Source organism: Ranitomeya imitator, chromosome 9, assembly GCF_032444005.1.
Source record: "Ranitomeya imitator isolate aRanImi1 chromosome 9, aRanImi1.pri, whole genome shotgun sequence".
Classification (NCBI taxonomy): domain Eukaryota; kingdom Metazoa; phylum Chordata; class Amphibia; order Anura; family Dendrobatidae; genus Ranitomeya; species Ranitomeya imitator.
Window position 1 is genome coordinate 129506770 of NC_091290.1, and position 20506 is coordinate 129527275.

At 40.9% G+C, this 20506-nt stretch overlaps 1 protein-coding gene across 1 annotated transcript in view; it reads right to left on the reverse strand.

The window, feature by feature from the left end:
* Positions 1 to 14177: 14177 nt before the first annotated feature.
* The window catches only part of CDH11 (cadherin 11), a 203471-nt gene continuing 197142 nt past the window's right edge, over positions 14178 to 20506 (reverse strand). Inside the window, exons 11-12 of the mRNA XM_069738896.1 lie at positions 17087 to 17338; positions 14178 to 15483 (exon numbers count right to left, since the gene is read on the reverse strand). Coding sequence (XP_069594997.1) covers positions 14984 to 15483; positions 17087 to 17338 — 752 coding nt within the window. The 3' untranslated portion in view covers positions 14178 to 14983. The remainder of the gene's footprint in view (positions 15484 to 17086; positions 17339 to 20506) is intronic.

The window sequence follows — 20506 nt, forward strand, 5'->3', positions numbered from 1 at the left end:
GGAGAAAATATTTTACTTCTCCAGTCACAAACTTTTCCCAAAACTCCAGATATTTGTGCTAACAGCTTTTCTGTCATTTGAGACACAGGAGCTGTGTTTCTTCAAACTGCAATCCACCATGACAGCCTCGGACAGGCTGCCCTGTGAATTAAGTGATGGGGGTCATTTTATTACATTCTTGAAGAGCCCCTTTAAGAGTCTATTTTCAATAATCCAAAAATGACAAAATAGAAACTATAAAGATCAGGTTTAAATGATACAACAATACTTGTCAAAATACAGAACAAAAAGCACAAAAAGGACACAAACTTTTTAAAATAATAAAACATGATCTTTGTAGTTGAATTCAAATTCAAAAAGCATTGAATTTTTATAGGACTTTTTGAAGTTACTTGCAAATGTTAAAAATAAAAGCCAGAACATAAACCATCAGAATATGACTAAATCCAGCCATTTCTCATTATTATTACATTATTCTGACCACAAGACTTTATCTTTCATATTTTTTAACTGAAAGTTTCTTGAAGCAGTTATCGTTGTTGAATACTGATGTGGGTCACGCTGTACTTACTGACTTCCCGCGGTTTCTACTTCTTACAAGTCCAATTGACATTTGTAAGTTTTTTACTTTTGTTTAAAAAAAAATAACATTACTACCCACACTTCTCTTGTTTTTCTTACATAAATTGTAGGAACCGGACAACATTATTACATATTTCAGGCACATACTGTAAGGAATGAATACAGATTTTGCTACTGTGCTTGTTCAGTATTTTGCTAATCTGTTCAAGTTATCAAATATTTGAAAATTCATCTACTTTTGAAATTTATTTTGGCAATGTTAATTTGTCACTCCAAAGGGCCAGGGGCACCTCTGGTTGACCAAGACTTTCATCGTAACAGGTCCTGGCCAGCAGACAGTTTATGAGATGAAGAGAACACAATCTCAGATTGGCAATAGAAGGGATTTCTTTATAATGGAATCAGGACCGGACTGCCCATCCAGAAATTCTGGCAGATTCCATGTAGGCCAGTCAGGAAGTGAGATACTTAGGTCCACATCACTTGTAATTGAATTTGTGTCCTCAGGGTACACTAAGAGCAAACTAAAGGGCCAGGGGATCCTCTGGTCAACCAAGACTTTCATCGTAACAGATCCTGGGCAGCAGACAGTTTATGAGATGAAGACAACTCAATCTCAGACTGGCAATAGAAGGGATATCTTTATAATTGAATTAGGACCGGACTGCCCATCTGAAAATTCTTTCATATGCCACGTAGGCCAGTCAGGAAGTGAGACGATTGGGTCCACATCACTTGTAATTAAATTTATGTCCTTAGGGTACACTAAGGACTACCTAAAGGGCCAGGGGATCCTCTGGTCAACCAAGACTTTCATCGTAACAGGTCCTGGCCAGCAGACAGTTTATGAGATGGAAACAACTCAATCTCAGATTGGCAATAGAAGGGATTTCTTTATAATGGAATCAGGACCGGACTGCCCATCCAGAAATTCTGGCAGATTCCATGTAGGCCAGTCAGGAAGTGAGACACTTAGGTCCACATCACTTGTAATTGAATTTGTGTCCTCAGGGTACACTAAGGGCAAACTAAAGGGCCAGGGGATCCTCTGGTCAATCAAGACTTTCATTGCAACAGGTCCTGGCCAGCAGCCAGTTTATGAGATGAAGACAACTCAATCTCAGACTGGCTATAGAAAGGATTTCTTTATAATGGAATCAAGTCCGGACTGCCCATCTGGAAATTCTGGCAGATGCCACGTAGGCCAGTCACGAAGTGAGACGCTTAGGTCCACATCACTTGTAATTGAATTTGTCTCCTCAGTGTACACTAAGGACAACCTAAAGGTCCAGGGGATCCTCTGGTCGACCAAGACTTTCATCGTAACAGGTCCTGGCTAGCAGACAGTTTATGAGATGGAAACAACTCAATCTCAGATTGGCAATAGAAGTGATTTTTTGTAATGGAATCAGGTCCGGACTGACCATCTGGAAATTCTGGCAGATTCCATGCAGACCAGTCAGGAAGTGAGACGCTTGGGTCCACATCACTCGTAATTGAATTTGTGTACTTCAGGTATGTTATATACGATTAAAAATGAATGCAGACCAGAATGCCACCAGCTCACTACTCCTCCACTCTCTCTGGCAGGACATAGGCTCCTTCAAGCCTGTGGACGGCCTTAGGTCAGTTGTCACACTTGGGACATCAGGTAATGCAATGACATGACGTCATTTTGTTTTGCTAACTGGGCTGCAGAATGCAGAGGAGAAGGAGTAGGGTGAGGTGAGTTTTACTCTTTTTTATTGGGAGACACAGAGGAGGTGCTATTACTATATGGAGGCACAGAGAGAGGCATGCTACCGAGAAGAGCACTATTACACTATTACAATAAGGATGCACAGGATGGGTACTATTACTATATGGAGTCACAGTGGGGGTCACTATTAATACAGGAGGTACTAATACTATATGGAGGCACACAAGGAAACTACTACTTCATGGAGGGGGCTATTTTAATACATGGAGACAAAATAGGGGCACTATAGCTATATGGAGCCTCAGATGGGGCACTTAATACTATATGGAGGCACAGAAAAGGGCACTATGGGGTACTATTACTATATTGAGTCATTGAAGAACACTTATTATTATTATATAGAGACACAGAAGGGGCAATATTACTATATGGAGGCACATAAGGAAACACTACTACTTCATGGAGGAGGCTATTTTTAATATATGGAGATAATATAGGGGCACTGTTGCTATGAGCATCAGAGGAGGCACTTAATACTATATGGAGGCACAGAAGGGACAGTATTACTATATTGAGGCATAAAAGAGCACTATTATTATATAGAGACACAGACAGGGCAATATTACTATATGGAGGCACATAACGTGGGACTATTAGTAAATGGAGGTATAGAATGGGGCACTGTTTGATATGTACACCCACAGTAGGTGCATTTTCTCTCTATGAAGGGGGTACTATTACTATGTGCAGTCATAATGGGAGCTTATTACAATGTGAGAGCATAGAGGGATCACTATTACTATATGGGAAAAAGGGAGGGCACATTAACTATATGGAGGAATAGAAAGGGGCACGATTTCTGTGTGGAGCATAGCAGGGGGCACTATTCAACCCTAAGGTATCAAGAGGGGCATTTTTACTGTCAATTCTATAAATTTGATATGCACCACAATCAGATTTAGCAAACGAGGGCACACACATTATTCACATTCACAGCACTAAGGGACCTTTTCGTATTTTCATTTTCAGGCTGATTTTCATTCTCAGTGGTTGACATCGATCATATATCTAGTAATTTCACATTATGTATTATTACTGATCGGACATCTGGCCTTTATGTGTCATGATAAAAATATAAATCAGTATGTAATTAAAAACGGATATACATTGTGTTCCCATCCGGTCTTTGTAAAGGCTCTTGACGACAAAGTTGGCCAAACCTGGCAATATCGACAGGATCCAATGATAGTCAAACATGTTTTTGAGCTCTCCCAATTTTTGGCAGTGTCACTCTCAAGGGGAGCACAAGAACCCTCTGTCAAGCCAAGAATGTTTCTGCATGGGTGGGATTTTAGCCATTTCTAACCGATGTTACTCTCTGTTTTCCAATAGTGGCCACCGGTATCTGAGTCACCTGGAACAAAAAAATCGATCCAATTATGCTACCTGGTTGGTGGTACCACCGTGCCAAAATCAATATATTCAATTTGAAAAGTAGATTGAAACATCAAAGTTGGAATTTTTATCTTAAAAGTATGAAAAACTCGAAAAATGTATATTTCCGGGTAATGTTTTGGTTTTTGCTACAGTCGTCGCGCTCTACTAATCACTTGTAGTTCAAACAGTAAAAACTTTGTCCTTAAGGTAGATAACTCTATTATTTTCTTACACGGAGAAAGAAACTATATATCTTTGTTTTTTCTTCCAATTTCTTTTTCGTCTCTTGCTTTAAGACTCTAACCTCTCACTTAACTGGGATTTTAAACATCTCTTAAAGGATTTCAGAATATTTCACAACCAGTAATCCTTTGCCAAGTATCAAAATCATTTTTAATCCGCACTCAACAAAGGCTAGACGGGCTGACCTCTACTGATCCAAAACCACAGCGAGAGCATTTCTATTCCCCAGGATTTGGAAGTGTATGTGAGCGCCATGACATAAGCCAGTGGTGTTCTTTTTTTTCCATCCGATTTCCTTTATTCTTTGGGAAAAAAAATGTGAAAATCATTTATATTAACACGCTTATAAAAAATATCATAAACTATAGTTGAGTTGATATAATAAAAGTTAATTGTAAGTCTCTATATAAAATGTCCTATTACCTGCCGCATCCCCAAATGCATGGACGACCTCGCGGCGGGCTACCGGGGAGGCAGGAAGTAGTAGGAGGCTCGTAGGGTTCTGCTCCTGAGGCCACAGATGGCTGACATTTCTACTGGACCAGGGGTTTCAGTCTCAGTTCCCAATAACAGTTCCTTTAAGTTCCCAATAATGGAGCTGTCATTCAGATACTGTTCACATACACCGATGGCTGGGACTGGCAGATGTTGAGCTAAGGAAAGATTGGAGAGAAATTGGTATGAGATCTGTGTGTATATAGAGAGAAACAGTGAGAGAGAGATAGAGAGATAGTGATATAGGGAGATAAAGGGAGAGACAGTGATAGAGAGAGATAGAGAGATAGTGATAGAGAGAGATAGAGAGTGATATAAAGAGAGAGATAAAGAAAGTGATAGAGATATATATAGAGAGACAGTGATACAGATATATATAGAGAGACAGTGATAGAGAGCGATAAAGAGAGTGATATAAAGAGAGAAAGAGATAGTGATAGAGAGAGATAGAGAGCGATAGTGATAGAGAGAGAAAGAAAGTGATATAAAGATAGCGATAAAGAGAGTGATAGAGAGATATAGAGAGAGATAGTGATACAGATATATATATAGAGAGACAGTGATAGAGAGAGATAAAGAGAGTGATATAAAGAGAGAGATAGTGATAGATAGTGATAGAGAGAGATAGAGAGAGATAGAGATAGTGATAGAGAGAGAGAGATAGTGATAGAGATAATGATAGAGAGACATAGATAGAGAGAGATAGTGATAGAGATATAAAGAGAGAGATAGAGATAGTGATAGAGAGATATATAGAGAGATATTGATAGAGATATATATAGATAGTGATAGCGAGAGATAGAGAGCAATAGTGATAGAGTGATAGAGATATAGAGATAGTGATAGTGAGAGATATGGAGAGAAATACAGAGATAGAGAGACAGTGATAGATTATCTCCACCCACCATTCCCAGGAGTAAGCTGCATTTGACATGAGCTCCTGAAATTTAAGCAATTTATACCTTGTAATGGGCAACCTGTAAGACGAAACTTGGAAAATACGTGCTCCATGGAAGGCAAAAGCGAGCAGGACTAAAATACACCCAAGAAAGAAAAATATAAACCAGGATAAAAGAGGAATTTCGATGATAAGGAAGATCTACCCCCTGCACAGGATTCAAGCAGCAGAGCATATGAAAGCTGGAAGACCCCAGAGCTAAACACCAAGAGGTAAGGCCATCTCTCTGCATCTCAAACCCTTTAGCATTGAACTCTATAGAATCAAAACCTATAGAATCAAAACCTATAGAATCTCCCCAGAAAACAAGCACAATATAAAATAAGCAACATGGAAAGAAATAATATTTTGGATAATGAAAATCCCAGCACTATAGCTAAGCCCCCTATAGAGGTCAGTGCCTCAGCTCCAGCAGATGGCAGGGTCTCAGGCGTCAAGGAGATAACATATCCCAGAGATCACAGGAGCTTGAGAGAAAAAAAGGCCATAAAACATTCCATCATCAAAGAGGAACCAGAAACTCTCTTTGCAGACTTTACTAAGAAAGAGAATAGAAAAACAAATTATCTCTTCTATAGTGAGCAGCCTGAGGCATGGCACACAGCCTTGTGCAAATACTATAAAAACATTCTAAAAAATGGCATCAACAGGGGCCGACAAATCAGAGTAAAAGACCCACAAAACAAGGATATCTCACTCACCATCAATCTATACCACTCTGGCATAATAGTCATACAGGGCAATGAGGACAACCTCGAGGCATTTGAGGAAATCTTCCCTCATATCAAACTCAAGGCTCAAAAATATAAAATAGTAAAGCCAGCACGTAGAAAGAGTGATGGGCCCACACGTACAAAAAAGACCACCAGGGACCCCCCTGCAGCCCAAAGCCCTAATAATGCACTCCCCTCATTGGACACCCTCAGAGAATGCCTGTCCCAGCTGGAGAGGGACTTCACACTGCTTAAGGAACAGATCCAAAGACAGACAAATGACCCAACAGATGCAGAGATAACCAAACTGAGGTGTGTACTGGACTCAGCGGTGCAGGAAATCAAACATGAACTATATGAACTACGGCAAGAAAATGCTAAATTAAAAGGAGAAATAGAAAACCTAAAGAGCCAGACACCACCCCTACACAGGAGGGGGACCCAGGGAAGGAGACAGGTGAAGACACAATGAGAGCTAACAGCCAAACCACAACTAACTTAAATAACTGCCTAAATATTGAGGGCAAAAGAGAAAATAACCAAGAACCACAGGATGGGCCAGACCCAAGCACCAAACAAACCCCAAGTCTAGAACAAAAGCAGACCACAACAACAGGACAGAGCAACAAGAAGAACGTAAACAGAATCTCCCATAGGAGCAGCCAACCAACATGTCCTGATATAGTCCTGATTATAGACTCCAACGGAAAATACCTCAATACAAGGCGACTCTTCCCAGGAAAAAAGGTCTCCAAAATCCGCTGCTCAACTATAGAACAAGCAAAGGCCGTAATTGACAATCCATATTTCACCAACCCAAACCACATCGTCATACATACAGGCACCAACAATCTCCAGGACCAACACCAGCAGGTAGCAGGACAATTGTGTCAGCTGGCAGAGACCACACAACAGAAGTTCCCCAGCAGCAAGATCATCCTGTCATCTCTGCTGCCAAGAAAATATTCCTTCCAATACATCACCCAAGACGTCAACAGAGAACTAATAGCCAAGATCAATACGATGCTAGACATCACCCTGGCACAACATCCCATCATAAACCTCCACCACCTGTATGATGACAAACATCTTAACAACCAAGGAGTCAGCCTTCTTGCCAAAGAACTTAAAGACATTGTACTCAACAGAGTCCCTGGACCAAGAACCCATACAAACCGAAAACCTATAGGAAGAGCACCAACTAACAGACCTAATATGGAATATGCTCAACGAACTGAAAACTGCAACCTGTATGGAAAACCAGTCTATGAGAGACACAAACCATGGAAGACACCACCCTCCCCACACAGAGTGAAACAGAGCAGTGAGCTGGCAGAAATAAAGACCATGATCAGCTCCATATGCAAGAAACTCACGCGACTGGACCAATTGCCTACAACAAGTTCACCAGTCAGCAACCCAAGATGTCCTATGCAGGACAGCCCATTACAAGGTATACAGCTACACAATGTCAACTCTAATCATTAGTAGCTGGAACATCCAGGGCCTGAACACCTCAGCCTTTGGATACAAGACAAATGACCCAGACTTTAACCAAAGACTGAAAGACATTGATATACAGATCCTCCTTGAAACATGGACTAAGGCCAATAATGAATCCTATGTCCCCATCGGATACAGGGAATTCTCTGTCTCCGCCCTGAAAAACAAAAACATCAAACAGGGCCGGAGCTCAGGAGGAATATTAGTATGGTACAAAGAAGAGCTCCATGAACATATCAGAGCAGTGAAGAGAGGAGACAGCCATATCTGGATAAGAATAAGCCGCTCCATCCTCACATCCGTGGCCGACATCTACCTCTGTGCAGTGTACGTAGCTCCTCCAGAGTCTCCATACTTCAACCCAGACAGCTTTGAGACCCTAAAGACTGAAGCTGCCCATTTCCAGACTCTTGGGAACGTTCTCATCTACGGAGACCTCAACGCAAGAATGGGAAGAGAAAGAGACTACCTGACCACTGATGGAAACATCTATATACTTGGAGCAGATACCGACTGTGACAACCCAGTGCACACCGACAGGAACAGCTATGATTGCACAGTTAATAAAAGTGGCAGAAAGCTGTTGAACCTATGCCGAAGCCTTGGACTTCGTATCCTCAATGGCCGCACCAAGGGAGACTCACTGGGAAGACATACCCTAAACTCCCATGTGGGCAGCAGTGTGATATGCCATCACAGATATGGACCCTACAAATATTGGCGCCCTTATAGTCACCCCACAAACACATCTGTCAGACCATAACCAACTGCTCCTATACATCAAATCCACAAAGAAATCACCCTCACAAACCCCGCAAAAGACCGGCCTCTTTAGCCTGCCACCATCCTTCAAATGGTCCAAGATGTCGGCCCCAAAATACAAAGATGCCATCAACAGACCAGAGATCAAGGAGAAGCTCCAATGTTTCCATAATAACGTGTATGAACTCAACCCAGAAGGAGTACACCTAGCGGTAAGAGACCTTAACGACATTCTATATGCCATGGCAGAAATGTCTGACCTGAAAAGAATCATCAACAAGCGACCGAGTAAACAAAATCCCAACAACTGGTTTGACAAAGAATGCAAGACCATACGGAAGGCCCTAAGAATGGCCTCAAATAAAAAACACAGAGACCCCAATAACCCCACTCTGAGAGAAGCCTACCACACCGTACAACGAAATTACAAAGCCATCCTCAGAAAGAAAAAGCAAAACGACATCTCTACCAAACTCCTCCAACTCCAAGATGCCCTTGAAGACAACAAATTTTGGGAACTGTGGAATCACCTTGGATCCAACCAGAAAAGCAACAGCCTCCACATCCAGAGCGGCAACATCTGGCTCCAGTACTCCCAAGTGAAGACCTGAACCTGGCACAAAAAGAGCTTGTGAAAAAACTGAAAGATATGGAGGAAAAGTTCAAAGATTTCCAAAATCCTCTGGATACACCAATCACACTAACAGAAATAACAGAAAGGATCACACAGATAAAAGGTAAAAAAGCCAGTGGTCCAGATGGGATCCTCCCAGAAATGCTGAAATACAGCCCTCCAGACATCCAGGCTGCGATAACAAAACTATTTAATATTGTACTGCAGGCCGGCTGCTTCCCCAAAAACTGGAACCAAGGCCTCATAACCCCTATACACAAAAATGGGGACAAGTACGACCCAGCAAACTACCGAGGGATATGTGTCAGCAGCAACCTGGGTAAACTCTTCAACTGCATCCTGAACAAGAGGATCCTCACCTTCCTCACCGAGCACAACGTCCTCAGCAAGAGCCAAGCAGGGTTCATGCCAAACCACCGCACCACTGACCACATCTACACTCTGCACAGCCTCATCAAGAGCCACGTCCACAATACAAAGAACGGGAAGATATACGCTTGTTTTGTGGACTTCAAGAAGGCCTTCGACTCAGTGTGGCACCCACGACTATTCCTAAAATTGCTGGGGAGCGGAATAGGAGGCAAAACATATGATGTCATCCGAAGCTCCTACACAGAGAACAGTTGCAGTGTGAAGGTCAACGGAAGGAGGACAGCCTATTTCCAACAAAGTCGAGGAGTGAGACAGGGCTGCAGCCTCAGTCCAACGCTCTTTAACATCTACATCAACGAGCTGGCAGTGGCCCTAGAGTCCTCCTCAGCACCAGGACTCACCCTCCATGACACCCAGGTGAAATTTCTGCTGTATGCAGATGACCTCGTGCTGTTATCACCAACTGAGAAAGGCCTCCAAGATCATCTGAAAATCCTAGAGACCTTCAGCAGCACATGGGCACTGCCAATCAACGAGAAAAAAACTAATATCATGGTGTTCCAGAAAAGAAAGCAGAAACCCACTGGCAATCCTACCTTTATGATAGACAACCGTCCACTTACTGAAACCAACAGGTACACCTACCTGGGCCTAGAACTCAGCCAGTCAGGGAGCTTCAAGCTAGCCATAGAGTCACTAAAAGACAAGGCATCCAAAGCCTTCTATGCCATCAGAAGGCGTCTGTACCACCTCAAGGCACCAGTAACCGTATGGCTAAAAATTTTTGACTCCATCATTGCCCCAATTCTTCTATACGGTAGTGAGGTCTGGGGCCCAGTCTCATACCCAAACTGGTCAAAGTGGGACGCTGGGCCGACAGAAATATTCCACCTAGAGTTCTGCAAGCATCTTCTCCAAGTCCATCGGAGCACATCAAATAGCGCCTGCCGAGCAGAGCTGGGCAGATTCCCACTACACATCGCAATAAAGAAGAAGGCGCTGTCATTCAAGGCTCATCTACAAAGTAGCAGTCCCAGCTCCTACCAACACAAAGCCCTCCTACACCAGGAAGCCTCAGGAAGCCTCCCAAGGAAAAGTACCCAAAGCCAGTCTGACCAAGCCATCAACCTCCATGGCCTGACAAAAGGTGAAATCCAGAAAATGGTACACAAAGTCAAAGAGGAATATCTCAGCATCTGGAGGAACGACATAAACAAATCCCAGAAACTGACAATATACCGGAATCTACAGAGGGAGTACAAACTGGCCCCATATCTAGAGAAACTAGAAAACCCCAAAGATCGACAGATCCTGAGCCGGTACAGACTGAGCGCCCACAGCCTACTCATCGAATCCGGGCGGCACCGACAGAACTACAAGCCTCGAGAGAACAGACTCTGCCAGCAGTGCCCCCAGGAGGCCGTGGAGGATGAGGCCCACTTCCTGCTGAGGTGCCCCAAATACTCCGCAGTGAGGGACACTCACTTCAAGAGGCTGTCTGATCTCCTCCCAGATTTCACCTCCAAGGAGGAGGAAGAGAAACTGCTGATAATACTGGGGGAAGAGGAAAGTGCAGTGGCCGTAGCAGCGGAATATGTCAGTGCCTGCCACAGACTAAGAGGAGCCTGATATGTCATGGACTCCCGTACCCCAACACTGGACATATCCCTATCCCCCGACTAAAGAGCCCGATATGTCATGGACTCCTATACCCCACCCTGGAAACATCCCCTATCCTCTAAAAGGAATTTGATATTCCCTGGACCTCTATATGCCCCCCCTCCCCCACCCCCGTATTTTTACCATATGCTTTGGCAATGCTAACATGTACTTAGTCCTGCCAATAAAGCTCATTTGAATTTGAATTTGATAGAGAGATAGTGAGAGAGAGATAGAGAGAGCTAGTGATAGAGAGATAAAGAGTGATATAAAGAGAGAGATAAATAGATAGTGATTGAGAGATATAGAGAGAGATAATGATAGAGAGAGATAAAGAGTGATATAAAGAGAGAGATAAAGAGATAGTGATAGAGATATATATAGAGATATTGAGAGATATATAGAGAGATAGTGATAGCGAGAGATAGAGAGCAATAGTGATAGAGATATAGAGATAGAGAGTGATAGTGAGAGATATGGAGAGAAATACAGAGATAGAGAGATAGTGATAAAGATAGAGAGATAGTGATAGAGAGCGATAGTGAGAGATATAGAGAGAGATACAGAGTGATAGTGATAGATATAGAGAAATACAGAGAGATAGTGATAATGATAGACAGAGATATAGAGATAGAGAGCGATAATAGAGATCTAGAGAGATATAAAGAGAGATAGTGATAGAGATATAGAGAGACAGAGAGCGATAGTGATAGAGAGATAGAGAGAGATAGAGAGAGAAAGAAAAGAGAGGTAGTGATAGAGATACAGAGAGAGATGGAGAGAATTAATGATAGAGATATAGAGAGAGAACAATAGAGAGATAGAGAGAGCATGAAAAAGAGTGAGAGCGCACAAGAGAGCGGAGAGCGCATGAGGGAGGGATAGAGAATGAGAGAGATAGCGAGAGAGAGCACATGAGAGCGAGATATAGAGTGGGAAAGAATTAGAGATTGCGAGTGAGCTAATCTGAGAGATAGAGACTGAGAGAGTGCATTCGAGAGATAGCTAGAGAGCGCGAGAGAGCACGAGAGATAGAGAGTGAGAGAGATAGAGTGAGAGAGATAGAGAGTGAGAGAACGTGCGAGAGAGATACAGAGAGAGAGTGCACAAGATAGCTCAAGAGAGAGCTATAGAGTGCGAGAGAGAGGGATAGAGAGAGCAAGGGAGAAAAATAGAAAAATAGAGTGAGAGAGACAGAGAAAGCACACATGAGGAGAGAGCAAAAGAGTGTTACTATGATGTATGGTCCGGTAATATGACTTGGAGGTATATGGTAATTATGGTGAGGTTATAGGATACGGTACTATGTGTGTTTTATGGTAAGGTAGTGTGGCATTATATATTATGACTTGGAGGTATATGGTAATTATGGAGGGGTTATAGGATACGGTATTTTAGGATACGGTATTATATGGGATGTCTAGAGCTTGGTGTATAATGTAAATGTAGCAGTAGACCGGATTCATTTTCTGCTGACACATTACAAGCAGATTTGCCTTAAATGACTTTTTGGATATCATTCTTAGCACTGACATTTTGTCTCCTTTTTTTTTTTCTTATTATCGGCTTTATTTAGCTGCAATATTTTACACTTTATGACATGCTCTTCCTTAGTGTTATTTCAGGAACTGGACTGAAAATGACTCCCCGAGAGCTTGAATTTAATAGATCCCATGCCGATGAATGAAAAATCCCGTTGGAGGATGAGGAGGGAGGTTGCTTTTGTTATTTGCTTTTATTCTAATAAGTTTGCACAAATAATCCCTGCTAAAAGAAATTCTGTACAGAAATCTAAATATGCATTTCTACATTTTAATCCCTAAGGATAAATCTTCTTACAGGTGAAGATATTTCTAAATAAGATAATAAGCAAGTTTCAGTGCAGTCACCTATTAATTACCTCCAAATGAGATACGTCCCAGAGGGCTAATAATATAATTAGCGGCGGCCTTGACCATCAAGGCGTCTTTCATCTGTCCATAGCCTTTGTGTTTCAGGAATGAGTTCATTAAGAATCTATCAGCGAGCTCATTTTATTTATGTGATTGGGTTTCAAGAAAAAATTTGACACCTAATCCTGTTGTGATAATCTCCTGCTAATAAAACACTCATTTTATTAAAACAGCAACACACAGCCCAGTAAGTGACGCATCACAACTAGCTGCAGTGGTCACATGATGCAGATTATGATGCCGTGAGACTGTCAAGGATGCAGACTGTCAAGGATGTTTAGATTAGACTAAAGTCAGCTGAACCAACTGATATCCATAGGATTGGATGATGGTAAATGTGTATGACCATCTCCAAACTCTTCCCCAAAGATCATATGTCGGGAGACATAAGGATCAGGCAGACTGAACTTTAAAAAAAAAAAAATTGTTGGACTTTAAAGAAATAAGTCACTGACAAAGTTGTCTCTCCACAATTTCCTCCGATCTCCCCTTTTGAAATACACGAACACTCAGCTGAACCCAACAGTCATGTGTATGGGAGGGTCGGGAAAGATATCTTCTATCTAATGTATATCTAACCTATCTAATGTATAAAAACTTAATTCCAGCTCACCCAGTTGCTCCATGCTCATCCACCTGGGGCTCAGACACCGACCTTGCCCTCCCCTCACATCAAGGAAAATAGAAAAAATTGGGGTCCGGCTCAACAGGACTGGATTTTCCCTTTTCTTTTTCAAAAATATAGTGCATACAAAAGAAAAATTTACATGGTGGACATGACCCAGTCGCCACTTTTTGACTGCACTAGGCAGTTACTCGGTGCAGCCGAAACGCGTCGACTGGGTCAAGTAGACCATGTAAATTTTTCTTTTGTATGCACTATATTTTCTTTTAAAAAATAAAAAGAAAAGGAAAATCCAGTCCTGTTGAGCCAGATTCCAATGTTTTCTATTTTCCTATCTAATGTATATAGGGGCCTTACGGTTTTTGGTTGTTTTTTAATAACCCACCTTGGGCCTGTTAATGTTAACTTTTAAATAATGCAAACCCCTTTAACAAAAAAAAAATTTCTAAAAAATAAAGTAAAAAGAAACTCAAAATGAAACACGGAAAATGTAACTCAATACTACAAAACTGTGGAAAACACCTACAAATCACAAAGCAGAAATAAAAAAAAGTCAATTTTATTTCAAAGTTTGCTTCTTATATTGAAGCACATATTAAAGCAACAGTACGATGTTCATAAAATATAAGTGTGATGCCGTAACATGTCAGAATACTGATATTTTGTATGTATACTAAAATAAGAATTTTAAAATTGTACAAATAGATACATTAAAAATGACATAGAAATAGGGGTGCGATTCTGGCACGTATTAGTTCTTAAGACGGGATTATAAGCAAAAAAGATTTACAAGAATCAGCAGTAACAAGTCTGATGCTCAAGAGACATTATAATTGTACATTTTACTGTACATACATTATATGAGTTGAAGCTGGCTGAATATTATATTTTTTTTTGTATATTTTTTTTTTCTTTTCAAGTTTAAAAATGCACTACGTATAAAGTGTCCATAGTTTAAGGCGACGTTACAGCTCAAGACTGTTATCCTTTCTTATTGTGGAAGCTTTTTGTTGACGTAGGTCAGGATGGTTATGTTACATACTGTTAAAAATCTCCCCTTCGAATCAAGTGTTTCCTGCCTTTATACTTTCCCATATCGACTGCACTTTACAAGTGGTTTTGTCCCAGGTGACCGATAACTTGAACACAGGTTGTAGGGTTTTCACAGTATTCACCACCACTTCGAAGATCCTTGGAAGAATTTCCGTCTGTAAACCATGAGAGGTCGAAGAAGCCTTTTTTTTATATTTTTATTTATTCTTTCCTTTAAAAAAAATACCTGTTAATGTTTTCTCTGGATTTTTTGAGAACATTACGTAGTTCTTAAGGCCAAGTTTAGTATTTTATCGTTAAGAGTCGTCTTCGCAAGTGTCTTTGGAACCATATAAGTCTGCTAGTTTCTTAAATCGAGGTCCCCAGTTTTGTAGATAATCGTAGTCCAGATCTGAATCCGTAGAGACTGACTCTAAAGAGCTGAGAGACCCAGCTACGGAACCTCGCCCTTCGTACCCATAAATTTGAATGGAGTCATAAGGCGGGGCTGTCGGGTCATTGTCAGCTTCATGTATCCTTGTGTTTATGAAATCGTCCACATCGACACTGTTGGGAACTTGTCTTAAACCAAGATCTCGTGGAGAGTACTGGTACTCGGGTTTTATATCTTTACGTGGTATAAACCCATTAATCCCATCAGGATTTTGTAGAGTTGCGATGTCAAAGGCTTCAGTGTCCTCCTCTCCTCCACCTTCATCATCATAAGTGATTATGTTTTCGCGAATGTCTTCTTCTTCAAAGACGATGAGGGGCTCCTTCTTTTCTCTTCTCAAAGCTACGAACAGCACCACAATCACTGTAGGTAGAGAAGAAGGCATGTCATTTATATGATATATGTGTGCAATCTGAGTCAGTCTTAGTTTTCTCAAGGACTCACAGCAGAATCATGGGACGTAGGCTGTACTGGAGTGCCAACGCATGGTGGTATGTTGTATCATGGGGTTATTCTCTCCCTTTGCCCAGCATCCTAATTGCCCCTGCTGCTCTTTATGCCCTGCAATGTCGCGAGATAAGTTGTGATGCAAAGTGCAACTATGAAGACCGGCTGTAATGGAGGACAGAAGTAAACGCAAAGCACCGTAAATCAAATGGCTTGTCTCCAGTACTCCTAAGAAGCTTCACACCATCCCTGGACCTTCATGTGAGTGTTAGGTTTTCTTAGGGATGAAGTCCTTGAGGTCAAGTGGGGAAAGATGCATGTCATTAACATCAATGGAATATTTAGTCCATCACATGACCATGTAGATATCAGGGTCGAAGGACCCAAAGACCCTCATTGAGGACTGGGGACAATGAAGACCTGTAGTGATGGCATTGGTGGTGTATTGGCTGGTGAATGTAATGTGTTTTTATTTTTTTTTAACCTCTTTCTTCCCGTCAGTAATTATGATTTTGAGTTTGGAGAAGTCTCAGGGCATAATAAACAGCAATCGGAAAAGCTGATGTGGGAAGATGCTCCAAAAAAATTATGCGAGATTTGTTCATCTCTACAGTTGATCACGCTAACGCTCTACATTTGTATATGAAAAGAGAGACATATCAATAGGCAGTAGATCCCTCGTAGATGTTTATGCATACACTATTGCAGCCTTGTATATTTTCATGTACGTTCCCATCACCTTGTTCCCGTAAACTGACAGGTGTCTCAATATATGTAGTGTTTATAGGGAGAGACCTGTTAGTCTTGGGAAGCAGGTCCTGCCTTGCTTTCTGCAGCATTTCAGAATAAAATATACACAGCTGCAATAATTTGCAGGTGCCTGAATCATGCTGCTTGTAGTTCGGGCAACATAAATCTGCTGTTATGTTCCCTTTAAATGAGGTTGTGTTATCCTTTTCAAATATCGATTTCATGGGATTAAAGGGTTTTTCTAGCTTTATATAAAGTTTTGCTTAGAAACATTTTTACATACAGATATGCCTATTCTTACCTTTATTCTGAATTTCCTAAAGGACTTCAATTTTTCACCAAACTCAATATATTATTATGACAAGCTAGGAAAACTCTCAAGAGACGGCACTGTGCATTACAACCACCTCCAGGCAGAATATCGTAAAATCATGATTTTTTTTGTTGGTTTTTTTTCAACACTCAGGTAGAGTCAAGAAGAAAAGTAAGGCAGAGTGCATCTGTACATTCTGTCCAATTTATGTCCTACTGAATATTACCCCCGACAAATAGTGATGATTGGAAAAGGGATCTTGGAAATGGTGAAAAATTGTATAAAAGCAGAGGCAGGGAATGCAGCAGCTATTTTGTGGTAAAACTGGATAGTGAAAGCAGAACAGTTGGAGTACCTGGACTTCACAGAGCATCGATTTGCTATAAATTTCAGAATTAAATTTGGCAGATTTCAAAAGATTCTCTCATCTCTAAAAATGACCCAGCTTTTACTTACCTAATAATATGACGATGCAAGCAAGAATGGCAATCAGTGCCCCCGTGCTGAGCCCTGCATTGAGAGAGAGCGGTTCTTCATTGCAGGAGAGGATGGTTTCGTCACTACTACAGCTACATATGCGAACGGTGAGGGTATTAGTGCTGCTCATCTGAGGGACTCCACCATCCTTGATTACAATAGGTAGTAAGTGCATCTTTTGTTTCTGACGACTGAAGGATGCTGGTCCTGTGTAAATGTCCGCCGTGTTATCTGCACCAAGCAAAAAAACAGGAGACAATCACAATCACATATAGAAATCTCCTAATTCCAAAATTGGCATAAAGTGAAATATATCAAAGTGCATTGGCTGTATAATCACCAATACTAAAGATTGTGTCATGTACTTGTGGCGCCCGTGTCGGTAGTGCCACAAAATGTCTGCATGTGTCATATACCGTACTTATATATGTATTGCTATGGTGGGGTCTGGTTTCTCTGCTGGGAAAAACTGCATCCACACATTTTACCCAATCCTTAAATGGAAGATTGTGCACTTTTGCCTGAACCAGGAAGCGTGCACGATCCCTCAGGGGGGAGGAGGTGCTTCTGAGAGGTTGCAATGTGTTGAGCAGTGAAGATGTAGGAAGAGGTAGGAACATGTAGGTCCGCAGGCAGAGGAGAGGAGCATGCTCTCCTTGCCAGGACAAGCTGCACAAAGCAGGGTATCAGTCCCTAGAGCACAGAGACTTCCAGGGTCCGTGCTAAACTGAAAGACTCCTCGGGTTTTCACATAACTACCAGTAGTGTGCTTTTGCCAAGGAGCTCAGTAGCACATAGAATCCGGGACACTGCTGCAAGAGAGAGTGTTTGCCACAGGATTCGAGCTGCCTGCTCGCCGGAAGGGATCACGGATCCAGTAACCGTTTACCTTGGAACCCTGGGGGTCCAAGGAATCGTTTACCAGAGGTATAATTAGCAGTAGAGGAAGCCTACACTATGTCACAGCAGAGAAACTGAACTCTCACCTCTCAGGCCAGACCAAAATGCTGCATGGGAATTGTTATGGATATTTCTGGAACTTCAGTAAAAGGTATAATCTGATCATTACCCTGTCTAACGCTGATTATTCTCTGCTGCACCATTCCTGCTCAAACTTCCCTTGGAGTCAGCCCTAGTTGGGAAGGGGTTATTAATCATCTGACACTGTCCATCACCTCCTAACTCCCAGGGACCCTCATCGGTGCCCGGCCTTACCAGGTCGAACATCCCAACTGGCGTCACAAACCTTTTAATTCTTTTTATTATTAACCCCACAAGTGACAAAGACTGGCACACCCTAAGGTCGGACTCGACCAGCACTCGGAATCGCCGTGACCCAGTTCCGTTACAGCAGCGGCCCGGCCGGGGCGGCAAAGGCTCAACTAGACATTCATGCATAAGATTCATCCTGATGAACAGAGATATATATACATTTATCTATTATCTATCTGTTATCTATCTATCTATCATCTATCTGTTCTCTATCTATTATGTATCTATACATCTACCTATTATCTATCTTATCTATCTATACATCTACCTATCTACTGTATCTATCTATCTATTATCTATTATCAACAATCTATGTATCCTAATAGTATAAAGTTGTCTGTTTATCTTTTATATACAGTTTCAAATTGTATAACACAATATTAATAAAAACAATATATAGAAAACTTAGTGATACAGCTCCTGAGCGTCTGTCAAATCACTTCTGCTCTCTTTCTTTCAACTACAAAAGTACAATCTATCACGTACAACTTTTTCTTATTGCCATCAATTTAATTTATATAAGGCAGGAGCACCCGCGGCCCGGCTTTGTTTAATCTCATACATTTTGATAGCATGTTATTTTCTCCAATATGAATTCTGCCATCTATAAAAGGTCTATTGATGTACGTCTAAATAATGGAAAGTGCTGCACAAAAGAGACTTGGTGGAAAAAGGAAAAAAAAAAATCAATTTGAAAAGTAAAATATTTCTGAAGATGCGGTGTTTATTTACACGGCGATAGGTATGGCGGTAGAGAATGAAACACGGCACAATATTTCCAATTATCCCGTGTATTTTAGTATGCAAAATACGGTTTGTGATGTTAAACTTCCTACCGTAAGAGGCCACTAAACGAGGACGCGGGCTGTTATTGCCTCTTTTTTTGGTTACTGCATCATGTAATTACTTCTTAAACACAGTAAAAAGAACTCTATTAAAAGGGAAATTAGGGAAATATATTCACTTTAAAGGTCAATAATGGACTCACATATCATAGATTTTATACTTGTCTGCACTGTTTATGATGCCATTTTTCAAAACCGTGATTTGTCTGCAAAAAGCTTCCTAATCTCAAACTAAACCTGGCTGATACTTAAAGACAAGAATACGGAAAACCAACACATTTATTTACCCTTATTCACCTATCAATTGTCAACATTCATGTATATCAATAAAAATGTCCTACACTGTATAGTAGTTATGGCCATTATTGACAGAACTCGACGTCTTCCCCTACTTATACATGACTTTAATGCAGAGCTATTCCAAAAGCTCCCATCTGAGGGTGCCACAAAAAAGAGGGCAAGATGCCGAGTTCGGGAATATATAATTTTCTATGGATTTAATCAGTATTTTTATGTAAAAAGCTGTCTAAAGAGATAGACTAAGCATGAGTGTCCTGTTGCCACACCCACGCTGTCTGATTGGTGTTTACAGAGCAAGCTCACCAATCAACCTTTGTGGGTGGAGAGAGAATGACTCACAAGCTTATTCTTGTAATTCTGGATGGTCTTTTAGTACTTTTTATATAAAAATACTTAATTAAACCATAGAAAATTATATATTTCTAAGATCAGAATTCATTTCTCTATTACATGCTGTCCTGAGATGTAAGAAAAATGAATCCACTTTAATTTTCTTTCTACTTGTATCACCGAATCACTAGAAAAGAAAAATATATCATATGCCTATTTAGCATGATAAATGTATAGCTTTGTATAATCCAGTTTGATTAGAGAGAATTTCATAGTGAATCATACAGTAAAGTGTCAAGTCCTAAAGGGATGACTGTACGAGTTGTAAGTTGGTGTCAGCTGCAAAGGACAAATCGTTTCTTAAAGGTGACATTAGTAATAGTTGTAGTCATCTTTTAAAAGGGTTATATATTTTTTTTAATCAGATACATTTTTATTCAACATATCAAAATTGACAACCGCTCATATGACAATATTCATTTTGGTTTAACAAAAGAAATACCCCTTCCCGGAGACCAAATCCAGGGCATACAGTAATCTGTCTGTATTAACTAGTATTATATTCAAATAATCATTAATTATTCCCATCCAGCCATGGAAACATCCCAACCTGTTTCTCTTAGTGTATATACTTTTCTCAAGCTGGATTATA